This window comes from Gymnodraco acuticeps, unplaced genomic scaffold (assembly GCF_902827175.1).
Source record: "Gymnodraco acuticeps unplaced genomic scaffold, fGymAcu1.1, whole genome shotgun sequence".
Taxonomy (NCBI): domain Eukaryota; kingdom Metazoa; phylum Chordata; class Actinopteri; order Perciformes; family Bathydraconidae; genus Gymnodraco; species Gymnodraco acuticeps.
This window is the reverse complement of record NW_022989751.1, coordinates 164712-178822: the sequence shown is the minus strand read 5'-3', so window position 1 is coordinate 178822 and position 14111 is coordinate 164712. Positions and strand designations below refer to the sequence as shown.

The 14111-nt window shown below is 41.0% G+C and overlaps 1 protein-coding gene across 6 annotated transcripts in view; it reads left to right on the top strand.

The window, feature by feature from the left end:
* Positions 1 to 1336: 1336 nt before the first annotated feature.
* The window catches only part of tprb (translocated promoter region b, nuclear basket protein), a 21810-nt gene continuing 9035 nt past the window's right edge, over positions 1337 to 14111 (top strand). For all 6 annotated transcript variants that reach the window (XR_004568430.1, XM_034210042.1, XM_034210033.1 and 3 more), the window contains exons 1-33: positions 1337 to 1587; positions 1905 to 2009; positions 2537 to 2610; positions 2851 to 2947; positions 3053 to 3156; positions 3284 to 3448; positions 3717 to 3809; positions 3975 to 4055; positions 4384 to 4471; positions 4627 to 4767; positions 4881 to 4984; positions 5200 to 5397; positions 5480 to 5587; positions 5689 to 5915; positions 6093 to 6256; positions 7280 to 7422; positions 7779 to 7927; positions 8030 to 8192; positions 8282 to 8416; positions 8496 to 8636; positions 8887 to 9055; positions 9534 to 9700; positions 9987 to 10139; positions 10338 to 10454; positions 11079 to 11282; positions 11494 to 11681; positions 11833 to 11980; positions 12205 to 12342; positions 12430 to 12561; positions 12682 to 12812; positions 12933 to 13113; positions 13272 to 13418; positions 13907 to 14105. Coding sequence is in view for 5 of the 6 variants with exons in the window: in XM_034210042.1 (XP_034065933.1) it covers positions 1437 to 1587; positions 1905 to 2009; positions 2537 to 2610; positions 2851 to 2947; positions 3053 to 3156; positions 3284 to 3448; positions 3717 to 3809; positions 3975 to 4055; positions 4384 to 4471; positions 4627 to 4767; positions 4881 to 4984; positions 5200 to 5397; positions 5480 to 5587; positions 5689 to 5915; positions 6093 to 6256; positions 7280 to 7422; positions 7779 to 7927; positions 8030 to 8192; positions 8282 to 8416; positions 8496 to 8636; positions 8887 to 9055; positions 9534 to 9700; positions 9987 to 10139; positions 10338 to 10454; positions 11079 to 11282; positions 11494 to 11681; positions 11833 to 11980; positions 12205 to 12342; positions 12430 to 12561; positions 12682 to 12812; positions 12933 to 13113; positions 13272 to 13418; positions 13907 to 14105 (4705 nt within the window). In the remaining variant the exon portion in view is untranslated. The remainder of the gene's footprint in view (positions 1588 to 1904; positions 2010 to 2536; positions 2611 to 2850; positions 2948 to 3052; positions 3157 to 3283; positions 3449 to 3716; positions 3810 to 3974; positions 4056 to 4383; positions 4472 to 4626; positions 4768 to 4880; positions 4985 to 5199; positions 5398 to 5479; positions 5588 to 5688; positions 5916 to 6092; positions 6257 to 7279; positions 7423 to 7778; positions 7928 to 8029; positions 8193 to 8281; positions 8417 to 8495; positions 8637 to 8886; positions 9056 to 9533; positions 9701 to 9986; positions 10140 to 10337; positions 10455 to 11078; positions 11283 to 11493; positions 11682 to 11832; positions 11981 to 12204; positions 12343 to 12429; positions 12562 to 12681; positions 12813 to 12932; positions 13114 to 13271; positions 13419 to 13906; positions 14106 to 14111) is intronic.

The following is a 14111-nucleotide window of genomic DNA, read 5'->3' as shown; positions in this document are numbered from 1 at the left end:
AAAAGAAATCAAATCAAGTTTTATTTATATAGCACATTTATAAATGATTTTTGGTCGAGCCAAAGTGCTGTACATATAATAAAATAGCCTACAGTAGAGACACTTTACAGCTAATACAACAGCACAGATTGTTCAGAATATCAGTATGAGAAAAAACGACACCCTCTATCCTTAGACATGCTTAAATATTACATCCTTATGTGACACACAGGCATGCACACATGCACATACTGATACTGGCCAATACAGGCCTGCACATAAAGAGCGTGGGTGCCATCTGGTGACCATATTTGACCAAGCATTCAGCACGAAAGAGCAATAAACAGGACAAATAATCCTCCATTATATTCAATTGTTGCTATTGACAACTATACAATTGTGTAAGTTACAACACAACTTAACAGAAGTGCATTTGCAAGGTATCTCAAAAAGGGGCTATGCGAATTTCTATTGAGCGTAGGCTACAAAAATACAAATCCAATAATGCTCCATAGAGGATAGAGTGAGCACAGATTTTGATAGAATACCAGCCTTACATGTTTTGGTTGAAAGAAAAACATCAGATCATATGCAGTTGAGATGATGACAAAAGCAACAGCATTACAGTGGACAGAACAGAAGAGTTATAATATAAAATTAAAACGATTATTCTTTTAATGGATTTTCTGTTCTGTATTGATTTAATCAAAATCATTTACATCTCGTAGTAGGATGGGTATTGTTAATGCAGGAAACTGTACAGATATAGAAATATTCATATGTTGAGAACATTTATGTGGACAAACAAATTGATTAATCTCACAAAGGGATGGAGGAAAATAAATAGTGGATGCATCAACTAACAGACTCTAAAAGATTAGGAGATACTGGACATTAAACTAAGTAGGCCTAAATCTGAAGCAAACGCAATAATCAAAATAAATGTCATTTGGAGTGGCCGCACATTTGGGATACTGGAAACACAGGATGTTAATGCATTACAGCGAGAAGTTGGCCGAGTGATGAAAGCTAAAAGGTGCACCAAAGAAGAGAGCATCTGAATAGAGGGTATTATGTACGGGCGATAAATCAGTGGAGCATGTCATTTTTCCCTGCCAAAAGACAGTAGGCCTATAGAGAAAAAGGAAATATTAAAGGGAAAGAGCAATCAGGGAGCTTTGGCTCGAATAACTGAGTCTTAACGTGTATCAACATTTGGTTGGAGTGTCTATTACAATATTTGAAAGAATCTAAGCTCATCAAAATAATGTAATGTTAAGTGATATCTTATTTTGTTATTATTTATAAAGGGGATATATAATTGTGGTGCACACTCCAACACAGTAGGTGGCGTTAATGCCCACCGGCATAAAACCCAAAAGCAGGAAGAAGGAGAAGAAGGAGAAGTCAAACTGAACTCGCACACTGCGGCTGCTCGTACTGTTGTTGTAGGAAAAATGGCGGCACTGCTGCTGCAGGAGTTGGAACCCTCTGAGATTTCAAAGCTACCAAAAACGGTTCAAAACAAGCTCGAGAAGGTTTTTTCGGATCAGCAGTATGAAATCGATTCTTTGAAAGCGCAACAAGAACAGTTTCGAGTTGACAGCGGTAAGGGTTTGCCTGGTGTTAGCTAGCGGTGCGAGTGTTCTGTAGTGTGCTCATCATGCACACCTGGTCTGATGAAAGTTGAAGTTATTGGTTTGAACTTAGCCTACTAACACATTGACACCATGCCGTTTACTTGTATGTTTATCAACGGCTTTGGGAATATATAAACAACGCTATGCAAATACAATACGGCCAGTTATCAGTTACTACAATTAGATGCTAATGCTAGCGTTGGCTAACCTACTTAGCTAACGTCAACATGGCATAGAACAGTAAATAACGGTTTAACGTTTCGTGCTTTTGCTCCCTCATTACAGAGCAACACTTCTTCGAAAAAGTTAAACAACTTGCTCAGTGCCAAGAAAAATGTTTATCCACGACTCAAGAACATCTTAAACTCAAAGATGAGTTTGCCAAGCAAGGTAAGAGTGAACTTATGGCCAGTGGTGTACAGTAATGTAACTGAGCACATTTACTGAGTACAAGTACTGCACTTAAGTAAGAATTTGAGGTTTTTACTTTACTTGTGTATTTCCACATCATACTACTTTACACTTTTACTTATTTTTACTTTAGTTACTTGTTACTAAGCATATATAGGGTCATTGGTACAAAAAAAACTTGACACACATTATATTATTATAGGTTAAGCTACCCAGTAGTGTATACATTAAATACTTTTAAAAATATCTAGTTTGCATAACGGGTACTTTTCCTTTTGGTACTTTAAGTCATTTTTAATGCTAATATCTTTCTACTTTTACTTTAGTAACATTTTTAATGCAAGACTTTTACTTGAGTATTTGTACACCTGCAGTATTGCTGCTTTTATTAAAGTAAATCATCTTAGTAATTCCTCCACCTCTTCCTGTTGCAATACAGATTTAACTTGTCTTGTTTCTTTTGAATGACTTTATCATTTGGGTTTTTTTCAAATCTCCACTTGTAGTGGAAGATGTTAAAAGCTTGCGTGAGAAGAACAGGGAATATGAATCTTCGCAAGAGAGGCTGTCATCAGAGCAGGTAAGCCAAACAAACACAGCCATGTTTTTCTCACATACCTGGTTGGTTATAATATGTTTCTTAATTTTTGACTTTTATTTCTCTCATGAACTACAACAAATGTTGTGATGCTTGCTTGTTAGAATTAGTTTTGTGGTAAAGTCATTGTTTGTCTACACTTTTCTCATTCAATGTCACCAAAACTACAGATATACATTTTAAGTGACACACAGTGGTTGAAAAATGCTTCTTGTTTCTTAGACTTTGCTGTCAAAAGCCAAAGAGGAATTGGAGGCAGAAAAGCGTGAGCTTTTGAGGACACTGGAGAAGAGATCCTTACAAGTGGAGCATTTCAATGGTATGGTTTGACAGATGAATTAGTCTAGAGAAACTTGTCAAAACTTTCATTTATGTCCGTAAATACTAACCTTCACTTTAACATTGTACCAAATGTGCCCATCAGATGACTTCAGGCAACTCAATGATAAGTTGGCTGAGGTCAACACCTCCAAGATGGCGCTGCAGATGAAGTTGGATGAACTTGAATCGGCTGAAGTCAACATCAAAGTAAGTTATTTGCTGTGTGTAAATAATATCTTCACATCAAATTTGTCTGAAGAAGTGGCTTTTTGAACATCTATTAGTTTAAACAAAACCTATAAGTGAAAAATGTTGTGGTGTTTTGTCATGACAGTACAAGGAGAAGCGTATGGAACAAGAGAAGCTGCTGCTGAATGGCCAAACATCTTGGCTGAATGGGGAATTGAAGGCTAAGAGTGAGGAACTGCTGTCCCTATCCCGACAGAAGGGAAACGACATCCTGGAGCTGAAGTGCAACCTGGAGAACAAGGAAGATGAGGCATGTCTCTTTCTATTTACATGAAATGTTTATAAAGCTGAATGACATGAAGACAACAAATACAATGATAAAGTTGGCTTGAGAGTTTGCCATTTGTTCCAAATCACAACACATTACACATAGATCTGGGTGGGATTTACCAACTATTGACCAATAGTTGTGTACCTACATTAAAAAATATGTAACAAAGTTACTGCCCCTGTGTTAATTTAAGCATTTTAACTCTTATGGTCATTACTAAATACATTGTTTTGCTTGTGGCTTTCAGTTGAATAGACTCAAAGACCAAGTGGCCAGTTTGAAGTCTTCAAATGAACAACTTCAGAAACAGAACGAGGACATGATCAGCAAACTAAGAGAAGTATGTGTATGGTATTTCCTACAGGCTAGATTTAATCCGGTCTTATATTTACAGAGAAACAGGAATTCCGTTTTTGTCATTCTGTATGTTCTGCGACAAACTGACCAGTATTGTTGCGCTCTTTAATCATGTTTAATTGTTTGACTGGATCTTTGCTTTTTCTAGGCCAAGGAACAACAAGCCACCATGGAGGAAAAGTACAGAAATGAGCTGAATGCCAACATTAAACTTTCCAATCTATACAAGGTATGTATACGCATGACAGCAAGCTGACCTGGCTTGGGCTTTTGTAACACCAAGGCCTTTACTATCGGTGATTAACTTCAGTTAACGTCCATGGAGTGTCACTATTTCTAATTTCCAGATGAATTCAGCACACATTATGTCTTATTGCTGATTTGTTTGTACAAAACATTGCTTATTTTTTCACATGAAACAAAGTGCTTTAAACAAAAAGGGTTGCATATTTCTTTCACCTGTGGTTATATTAGCAGGCTTTATATTAACCATGAACAATATGGTTTACACTTTAGCATTATTTTTGCCAACTCTTACCCTCATGTTGTGGTGACAGGGAGCAGCAGCGGATTCTGAGGCAAAAAGTGACGAGCTGACTCTGGCAGTGGAGGAACTGCATAAACTCCTGAAGGATGCTGGAGAAGGTGCAAAGCTTTAAAATAATTATCACATTATTTAGGATTTGCCGTCTACTGAGATGGAGAGTTTACATTTTTTGTTAAGCTTAATGGTTTATCTTTTAATTTAACTTCCAGTTGGTATTCCCTGACATTGACTCACTGTTCACTTTCTGCCACAGCCAACCAGGCTCTTGAGGAGAAGTTGCAGGATATGAATGGTGCCACAGACAAGAGTGTTGCTGAGCTAAATGAGAGGATCCAGGTTCTCGAGAAAGAGCTGGACAATACCAACGAGCTGCTATCAAGTTCCACACTTAGAGGTTTGTTGGGTTGATTGCTGTACTTGGTTGAATTTAAAATAAGCAAAAATCATGCCTTGTAGGGGATTTCTTTAAATGACCTGTGATCTCTCCTGTACTTTTTGATTGCCCAGGTCCTATTAGTTCAGCATCTGTGATAACAGAAGCACAGCTTTCAACAATGTCTCCAACAGCAGCTGCTGTGTCCAAAATCAAGCCTGGCATGAGGCTGACAGAGGTATGTGATACTAAATTCAAATACCACCTTATTTTATTAATATTTAGAATTTGGAAATAGGTCTGGGAATAATTTAGGTACAATAAACTACCACAATAGATTTCAAATACTAATGCATGTTGTTTATTCTATAGATTATTTTTACAATGAAAGCGTTGAGCTTATTTGTATTTACTGGTCATTTTTACTTACTTCGATGCCATCTGCATTTTCAGTTGTATACAGCATATTTGGAGAGCCAGGAGCATCTGCAGCTGGAGCGATTGGAGAACAAGCGGGTCAACAAGTACCTGGATGACATTGTGCAGGAAGTGGAAGCCAAAGCCCCTATCCTCAAACGGCAGAGGGATGAACATGAGCGCATGCAAAAGTCGGTGGCAAGCCTTTCTGCTAAGCTGGAGCACGCTGTTATGGTGAGTAAAGTAAATGATACACTGTGACTGCCTCACATCATACCTTCTGCCCATAACACGATATTTTTTTTTTGTTTTACAGGAAGTTCACCGTCTGCAGAAGGAAGCCGATGAAGCTAACAAACGCTCATCTGTTCTGGAAAGAGACAACCAGAGATTTGAACTGCAGCTAGGAGACATGGCTCAGCAAGTGGGTTCTTACTCTCTTCTCCCAGTTATTTTGCATGCATTTTATAATATCATATTTCTCCAATACCTTATTGTCTTGCCTGTCTTGATCTTTTCTTCTAGGTGCGTGTGCTGCTCATCGAGCTGGAAGAGGCTCGTGGAAACTATGTGCCTCATGAGGACGATGGGAGCTCAGCTGATGTCAGCAGCACATCAGAAGTGATCAGCCAACACTTGGTGACCTTCCGCGGTGTGGAGGAGCTGCAGAAGCAAAACCAGCGTCTTCTGGTGGCCCTCAGGGAGCTCAGTGAGGCCCAGGAGAAAGAGGAGATTGAGACCTCTGGCAGCAAGTACGTAACACTGTACTGATTTATTTTTGTTTCTTGCAATCAACTCACAGAAGTGAGGGTTAGGTAACTGATTTTTTTTGGTAATGTCTTGCTACTGATCAAATGTGGGGAAAAGGAATGCTTAAGATCAAGAGTGCTTAGGACTGGGCTAAGGCTAAGAAAGATGATCTGTTACAGGCGTGGTGAACTGGAGCAGAGTTTGGGTAAAGCCCAGGTAGAGCTGGAGTCTCTGAGGGAGCAACGCGGCCAACAGATAAAGATGACTGAGTCCATCGTGAGGCAGAGGGACATGTACCGTGTGCTGCTGGCTCAGGCAACAGGAGTCAGCTTCCCTCAGCAAGGTCAGAGATACACCAAGTGATATACTTGACGATACATCCTGTACATAGTAGTGTTGCACGGTGTACCGATACTTGAAAGGTACCGTGATACCCTGCCGTTAAAAACGTTAAGAATCCTCCGTTTCATTAGTATCGGTACTTTAAGAATGACGGGGAAAAGTACTCCGGTGAGAAAGCGCTGTTTTAATCCCTCCCCTCTCTCATGCACGCGCTAGCTGCCAGAGCATGTGAGAAAACGAGAAGCATGGCTGCAAGTGGGAGTGCAACTGCCGCTGCGCCTCGGCTTGTTGATAAAAAAGACGCCAGAAGCGAAATTTGGAAGTATTTGAGCTATATCTCTGACAGTGAGGGCCTGTCTGTAAGACATGTTTTAGATCCCTGCAAACCAAGGGAGCCAACACATCAGACTTGGCTAAGCACCTCGCCGACCGGCATCCAGAGCTGTTTAAAGAATGTAAAGACAGACAGGTTAGCGAATGTGATAGATAACATAATTACATCATGCTCAAGCCCATGCCTTCAAATCTAAGTCAAACAAGTGTAATTTATTTTGTGACAAACGAACGTTTTCGTAGTTTGACGAGGCAATTAATGGCAATGATAACTGTCTAATATGGCTATCTTTTTAGCTAACTTACCAATGTGGCTAACATCTGCAATGTACATTTTGTCAATAATTATTTATATTACTATACTATTACATGTTAATAAAATATAAAGTTAACTATCAAAGAAATCACATAAACTCAAGTATAAAGAAGAGTACATGTTGTAAGAAAACACTTAACAGATAAACTACAATTTTATTGATCATGAAAATAATAAAAGAATCGGAATCACAATTCTTGACTTGGTATCGAAACCAAAATGTTGGTATCGTGACAACACTAGTACATAGCAATTTACTGTTACAATGTTGGTTCAAGGCAAATAAAAGTACAATTTTTGTCGGATGGCAAAGGCTGATAAAGTGTTGTGAAGATGTTTTTCTATTTTGATGAACTTCTGAGTGTTTTCCTAAAGGCACACCACCTGAGGATTTCTCCCTGACCTCCACCCCCGGACGCTCACCAGCAGCCATTCCCACCTCAGGAACACCCACTGCACTTGTATCCATGACAACAGATTCTACTGAAGCCTTAGAAGCCAAGGCAGCTTTGCGTCAGGTGAGCAAACGCATCCCTATTTTTAATAATTGTAACAATGCAACAGTCTTTACACAGCTAGCTTCTGCTGTATCTTTATCATTGAACATAGCTAAGCTATTTGTGGATCAGCATTTATGGACATTGTCACCTACTGAAAGCAAATCATCAGATAATGTAATTCAGTGGATTAGCAGTGTTATAAAACCGCAGTTGGAGACCCCGATTTCCTTTTACTGATGCACTTTGTCTTTGCTAGCAGTCCTATATGAATAGGTTAAAGGCCGGTGTAACGTGCATTTTTCCCCAATGAATATTTATTCGACAACTATTACACTCTGCTGAGTTAAAGTAAAGGTGTCTGGTTGGCTCTGTAGTTGCAGGAGGTGTTCTCCACCTATAAGAAGGAGCGCATGGAGAGTGACAAGTTAGTGACTGGGCAGGGCGAGAAGCTCCAGGAGCAGCTCTCCGACCTCCACTCCCAGAATGCTAAGATATCCACTCAGCTGGAGTTTGCCTCAAAGCGGTAAGTTAGTTTGAACAAAAAAAATCTATTTTACTCAACAATAATTTTGTATAAATAATGCAAAAGACAGCACTAAAAACAATGTATTTCTCAATATATCAGGTATGAGATGCTGCAGGACAATGTTGAGCGCTACAGGAAAGAGATTGCTTCCCTCAGAGAGAGAGAACAGAAGACGGCTGCTGCCGCACAGAAGCACGAGCAGACCATACACTCTTTGAATGAGGATTTGAGAGCTGCCAAAGAGAAACTATCCATGGCTGAGGTTTGTCTTTTTTTCCAGCAACCTTTTATGTGTTCAACATTATTGGGGGAATTATAAAACCATCGAGAATTCTCTCCCTCTAATTTCAGGGCCATGCTCAGAGCATGCGTAAGGAGAGAGACATGCTGAAACTGGTGGAGTCCAGGCTGAATCAGCAGAAGGAGTCACTGCAGAGCCAACAACAGAGCCAGAACATGCTGATGACCAACCTCCATGCCATTCAGGTATTATAGAAGTATGAAATGTCACTTATTGTCTCAAACACACACAAAGTCCAAAATGTAAAGTTCTGTGTGCTTCCAGGCCACTCTTGAGCGTTCAGAGACTGATACACGTCAGCGTTTGAGTGACCAGTTGGAGAAGCAGGAACGAGAGATCTCCCAGCTGCAGAAGAGGCTGGAGAGCGAGGTGGAACAGCGCCACCTGCTCAGCAGAAACCAGGAGGTAAGGATTCCATTGAAAGGCTGTGGTCTGCTGAAATACGAACTAACAATATCTGCCTTAGTCATTTAGATGTTTTAAGGTGTACTGATAAATGAGTATTGTTACTGTGTTTAAGGAACAACTTGCAGCCTGTTTTAATCTTGAACACACACCCTTTACAAATAAAAAACCAACAACTGTCAAACCAGATACAAATGGCAAAATTAAATAGTTTACTTATTTCTCCATGTCGCTCGTCCCTCATGCACAGATCCATCTGATGGACGCAAAGAGGCAGCTGGAGATACAGGCTCCGTTACACCAGAAGACCAAAGAGCTGCTGAATGCTGCAGAGTTTGAGCTCAAAACCCTCAGAATGCAACTCGGCAGCAGCGAAGTACGTCACTCCCTGAGCTCCCCATCCACGCCTGTTCTCAGAGGTTGGCACAAACACACACATACAGGAATATTTCCGCAACAGCACAATACAGGGGGGAATCAATACGGTTGTAATAAAATCCCATGACCAGTAAGATTTAAGCCAAATGTCAACATCATTGGAAGCCTAATTGTTAATGGCTTCGAATTAAGTCACTTTTTGTGTAATTATTGTGCTCGACAATCATCTTTTACATGTTAGTTTTTGCATTTAAAGGCACTGTTGATTGTTGTAGTGAAATTACCAAGTTTTAAACTTGACCTCCTTTTTTACTGCAAGGATGGTATGGTCTCACTATTGTTTAGATGGGATCCAGTACAAAAATAAAAGAGACACATTTGTAGTCATTATAAAACATCTGAGCCACACTTTTGTTGTTGTTGTAGTTAGTGTGTTTAAGGCACAAGCCCCCTAGTATTGTGCTGTTTCTCGTGATGCTGCGGTCAAACACGTCTGTCTCTGATCCTTCCTGTCTTCAGGCTTACCAGGTTCAGATCAAGACCGGGAGGAGCTAGAGGGCCGCCTGCGGCTGGCTGAAACCCAAGCAGAGGAGCTGGCAGAGAGCCTCAGGGCCGCCACCTCCAGCATGGAGCAGTACAGAGCCATGGCTCAGAGCATGGAGGAATCCCTGGACAAAGAGAAAAAGGTACACAATAAACAGAGAGCCTGTCAGTGTTCCACATCTCCTCAAACCATTGACCACACCCACAGCAAAAACACTTTGAAGATTTACATATCATTTATGTATAAATAATTGTGAGGGCAATTTCATGGGAAGCAAATCTATAGGTAATGCTCTGGCACAAATATAAAAATAATTTATATATTAAGACAACATTTTTGCACACTGTACGCACTCAGTTTGTTTAAAAATGTGTTGACAAGCAGATATTCTTTATAACATTTAAAATGTGTTCATGCCTAATGACCAGGTGACAGAGCAGGCACGCTCGTCCATCGAAACCCGTTTGATGGAGGCTGAGAAGCAGCACCAAAAGCTGGAGGAGAAACTTCTGGAGGCGGAGAAAGAGAAACAAAATTCAGAGGACCAGAAGAGAAGAGCCCTGGCCTCTCTGGAGGAGCAGGTATATACACAATCTCATATCATTAGCACATTTGACACAAACTAAGTCTCAATGCTACAGATTAAAAAAAACAAAACAGCTGTTCACATTAAGTCTTCCGTCACTACGTTTGATCCTCCTGGCACTTTTTGGTGATCAGTTATATTCACATTATGCAAAGAATACCGGTCATTTTCAGTTTTCTTTTGTGTTTGTTAGATGGAGAGTCTCAGGAGGAGTCTCAGCAGTGCCCAGGCTGAGCACCAGGCGGTGCTGCAGCGTGTGGCTGTAGCCGAAGCTCAGCAGCAACAAGCTCTGCAAGACAGCCTGGAGCAGGTAAGAAGCAATTAGAAGATGAACAGGAAGGAATATTACATTACATTGCATTTAGCTGACGCTTTTATCCAAAGCGACTTACAATAAGTACATTCGACCAGGAAGACACAACCTTGAAGAAAACAGAATCATATAAGTACATCAGGTTTCATAGAGCCAAACATTTCAAGTGCTACTCAACTGGCTTTAGGTAAGCCAGTCCTTTATTAGTATAAAAGTGCTTCGTTAATAGTTCTCCATATGACCAATATGAGACTTTCTTTTCTCAAATATGTTTAGAAACTGTCTTAAGTCAACCACATCTTCTCATGCCTACATTTTACCCATACATTTGACATAAGATGATTTCATAAACTTTGTACTATAACTATAATTTAAAAGCAGGAATTCTTTACATCATGTTGTATTCCCTCAAACCTTTAAATCTGTATTGGTCTTATTTTTCTGCGTCTGTTAGTGAAGAGCCTTTTTGGTTCAGCACGTTGCAGCACCACCTATTGAGTTTTGAAGAGATTTTAGCTTTTTCCACCCGATAGTGCATCTACATTTTCTAATGCACAGCAATTACAACTGCAACAAGATGATATAACATGCAATGATGAACTCAAATCCTCCATTTCCAAGGCTAAGCTGGCAGCCGAAGCGCAAGACAAGTATGAGCAGGAGATGTTGCTGCATGCGGCCGACGTGGAGGCTCTGCAGACCGCTAAGGCTCAGGCCCTGCAGGCCGTGGAGCTCCGCCTGCAGCTGGACGAGAGATCCCAGAGGGTCGGTGCTGAGCTGCTGGAGGCCAGGGTCTCCTGGGAGGAGCAGGAAAAGATCATCAAGGTGACGACCAGACCGGATAAGACAAAATCAAAGGGACATCTATTGCATAGTCTCCAATTATTTTTTATTTAATAAGCCCACCTAAAACATTTATTTCAGGGCAGTTTGATTTCATCTTAGTTTTAGGGGCCATGCTTTTTGCTCCACCACATATTAGTATTAGAAATTGGCCGTTACATTTTCATTCTTCATCTCTTTGCGCTTATTACAGGAGGAGATGGCGAAGATGGAGAGCCGTCACGATGAGTTGCAGAAGCAGAACACTCTCCTGCATGAGCAGATCCAGACCATGAGCAGGAAGATGGCCGACACTCTGCAACGTGCTATGAATGAGAGTCCCATGAACATCTCCCTGACTGAGGAGGGCAAATCTCAAGACCAAGTCCTTGAGATTCTCAGGTAATGCACCTCGCGAATCTGTGTTGTGATTTTAGAATCAACATAAAAAGGAAAAACAAATAAAGCATAGAGTTCGGACATTGCTATTATGCCATGCAAAGGCTATTATTCTGATGTTGTTCTTCTCTTCTCAATTTGTGCTCTCTCCCAGGTTTGTGCGTCGGGAGAAGGAGATTGCAGAGTCTCGTTTTGAGGTCGCCCAAGGGGAGACCTTGCGTCACCGCCTGAGGGTGGAGCACCTGGAACGAGAGCTGAAGGAGATGCAGGACAGCTTGAGTGCCGCAAAGGAGAGGATGCAGGTCTGTTTGTGATCTCACTGACACTCCTTTCCCCTAAAATATCTTGTTTTACTTTTCTTTGCCAGACAATTCGTGTTTTTAATCGCAAGAATGAGAATATCTCTTTTAGGACATTGTATTGGTCCGTTTTCTTTAAAATACACGAGACCTGTGTCTAACCTGGCCACGCAAATGTGAGATAGAAATACAACCTGTATCTTAAACCCAACTCTAATCTTACTCAGGTCACAGCGAAGACCCTGGCGCAGCACGATGAGCTGATGAAGAAAACTGAAACTATGAGCATCCTGATGGAGACCAACAAGATGCTGAGAGAGGAGAAGAACAAGATGGAGCTGGAACTTCAACAAACTCAAGCAAAAGTATTGTTTACATTTTGTATTCAATTGCAAACTTTTGAACACCTGAGTGAAACTCCAACTGTTTCAACTGATCTTTCTGTGTTTCAGTTACAAAAGCTGCAGTCAGACATCATGCCACTACAGCAGGCCAACTCTGAGCTGAGCGAGAAGAGTGGCATGCTGCAGGCGGAGAAAAAGATACTGGAAGAGGACATCAAGCGCTGGAAAGCTCGGACCCAGGTCAGTGAAAAGACAAGAAGGAGAAAGGCTGTAAATGATGCATGTAAGAAGGGGAGAAATATATCCTTCTTTGGAGAGTAGATTCTCTTCTAATTACTATCTTGTCAATCGTTCTCTTAGCATTTGGTGAGCCAGCAAAAGGATTCGGATCCAGAAGAGTACAAGCGTCTGCACTCGGAGAAGGAGGTACATCTGAAACGCATTCAGCAGCTCACTGAGGAGAGTACCCGACTCAAAGTAGAGGTTGCCAGGTAAGACACTGTATCACGATGCAGCTATTGAACGAAGTGTTTACCTTGTCCAAATTATTCAACCCTACCAGTCATTTTTTTGCCACTTAACAATTTGTTGTTGCAATTTCTCTTTTATAGGACGAATACTCTCACAGTGTCTCTGCAAAGCCAGATACAGAATTTGCGTGACAATATGAGTAAAATAAATGAAGCCAAGAACCAGGAACTCCTGGAGAAAGTGCGAACTATCACTCAGGTCAAGAAAATTGGACGTCGCTACAAGACTCAGTATGATGAACTCAAGGTGGAACATGACAAGGTGAGCACTCGGTATTTCTTAATCTCACTGCCTCTATCTGTAATCCAAAGGTTTAAACAAAAAGGTCATGGTTGTACCGTTTGTTTCAACCCATTTTTGTCTAAAACACACCCTTATGTGAGCATACTCATTTATCTTTCATACTGTGTTTTCTCTAGTTGGTGGCTGAGGCGGCAGCAGGCCCATCCCAAGAAGAGGAGGCTCGTCAGGCCTCGGTTCAGGAGCTGCAGAGCCTCAGAGACTCTCTGAGCCAGGCTGAAGCAAAGACCAAAGAGCTAGAGGGGCAGCTGGAGAACATCAACAAGGTTAACCCAGAAGTTTCAGCATACCTTTTTAAAAGAACTGTCCATTCTGAAGTTTAAAGACTAAAGAAGACAACTGTCAGAGTTGGAGGCCATGCTTATCATTCACTGTTATCAGTTTGTTTGCTGACTGCTTATAGCTGGTATATTTAACATAATTAACAAAGTACTTAGGATCGAACAAAAATCAGTTGTCAAATTTGATTATCATCCAAGTTGCTATTTTTCTGTTGAAGTAAAAAAAAGTGCAGTGCTGTAAAAGTGTTCTGCAGCTTTAAACATCTTCTCAAACTAATCTAGACTACTTCTTGTGTTGGAGTTTTTGGTCTCTTTTTCAATTTTACTGCAAATGTAAATTGGTTTCGGCCTTCTTTATAACTTTTTGGTATCGGCCCTGTAAAACAACATTTTGGTTGTAGACACCCCCCGATACGCTTGTCTTTTCAACATGCACACATTCATTACTATCTTGTCTTTCTGTCCGGCCTCAGGTGGTTACGGAGCGTGAGACTGAAGGGCGAAACGCCCAGGAACAGGCCTCCAGGCTGCAGGCAGAGCTGACCAGGCTGAGGCAGGAGCTGCAGGATAAATCCACTCAGGAGGAAACGCTGAGGCAGCAGATGACTGAGAAGGAGGACAAGACCAGGAAGGCCATCGTTTATGCCAAGCAGAAGATCAACCATCTCACAAGTGAGA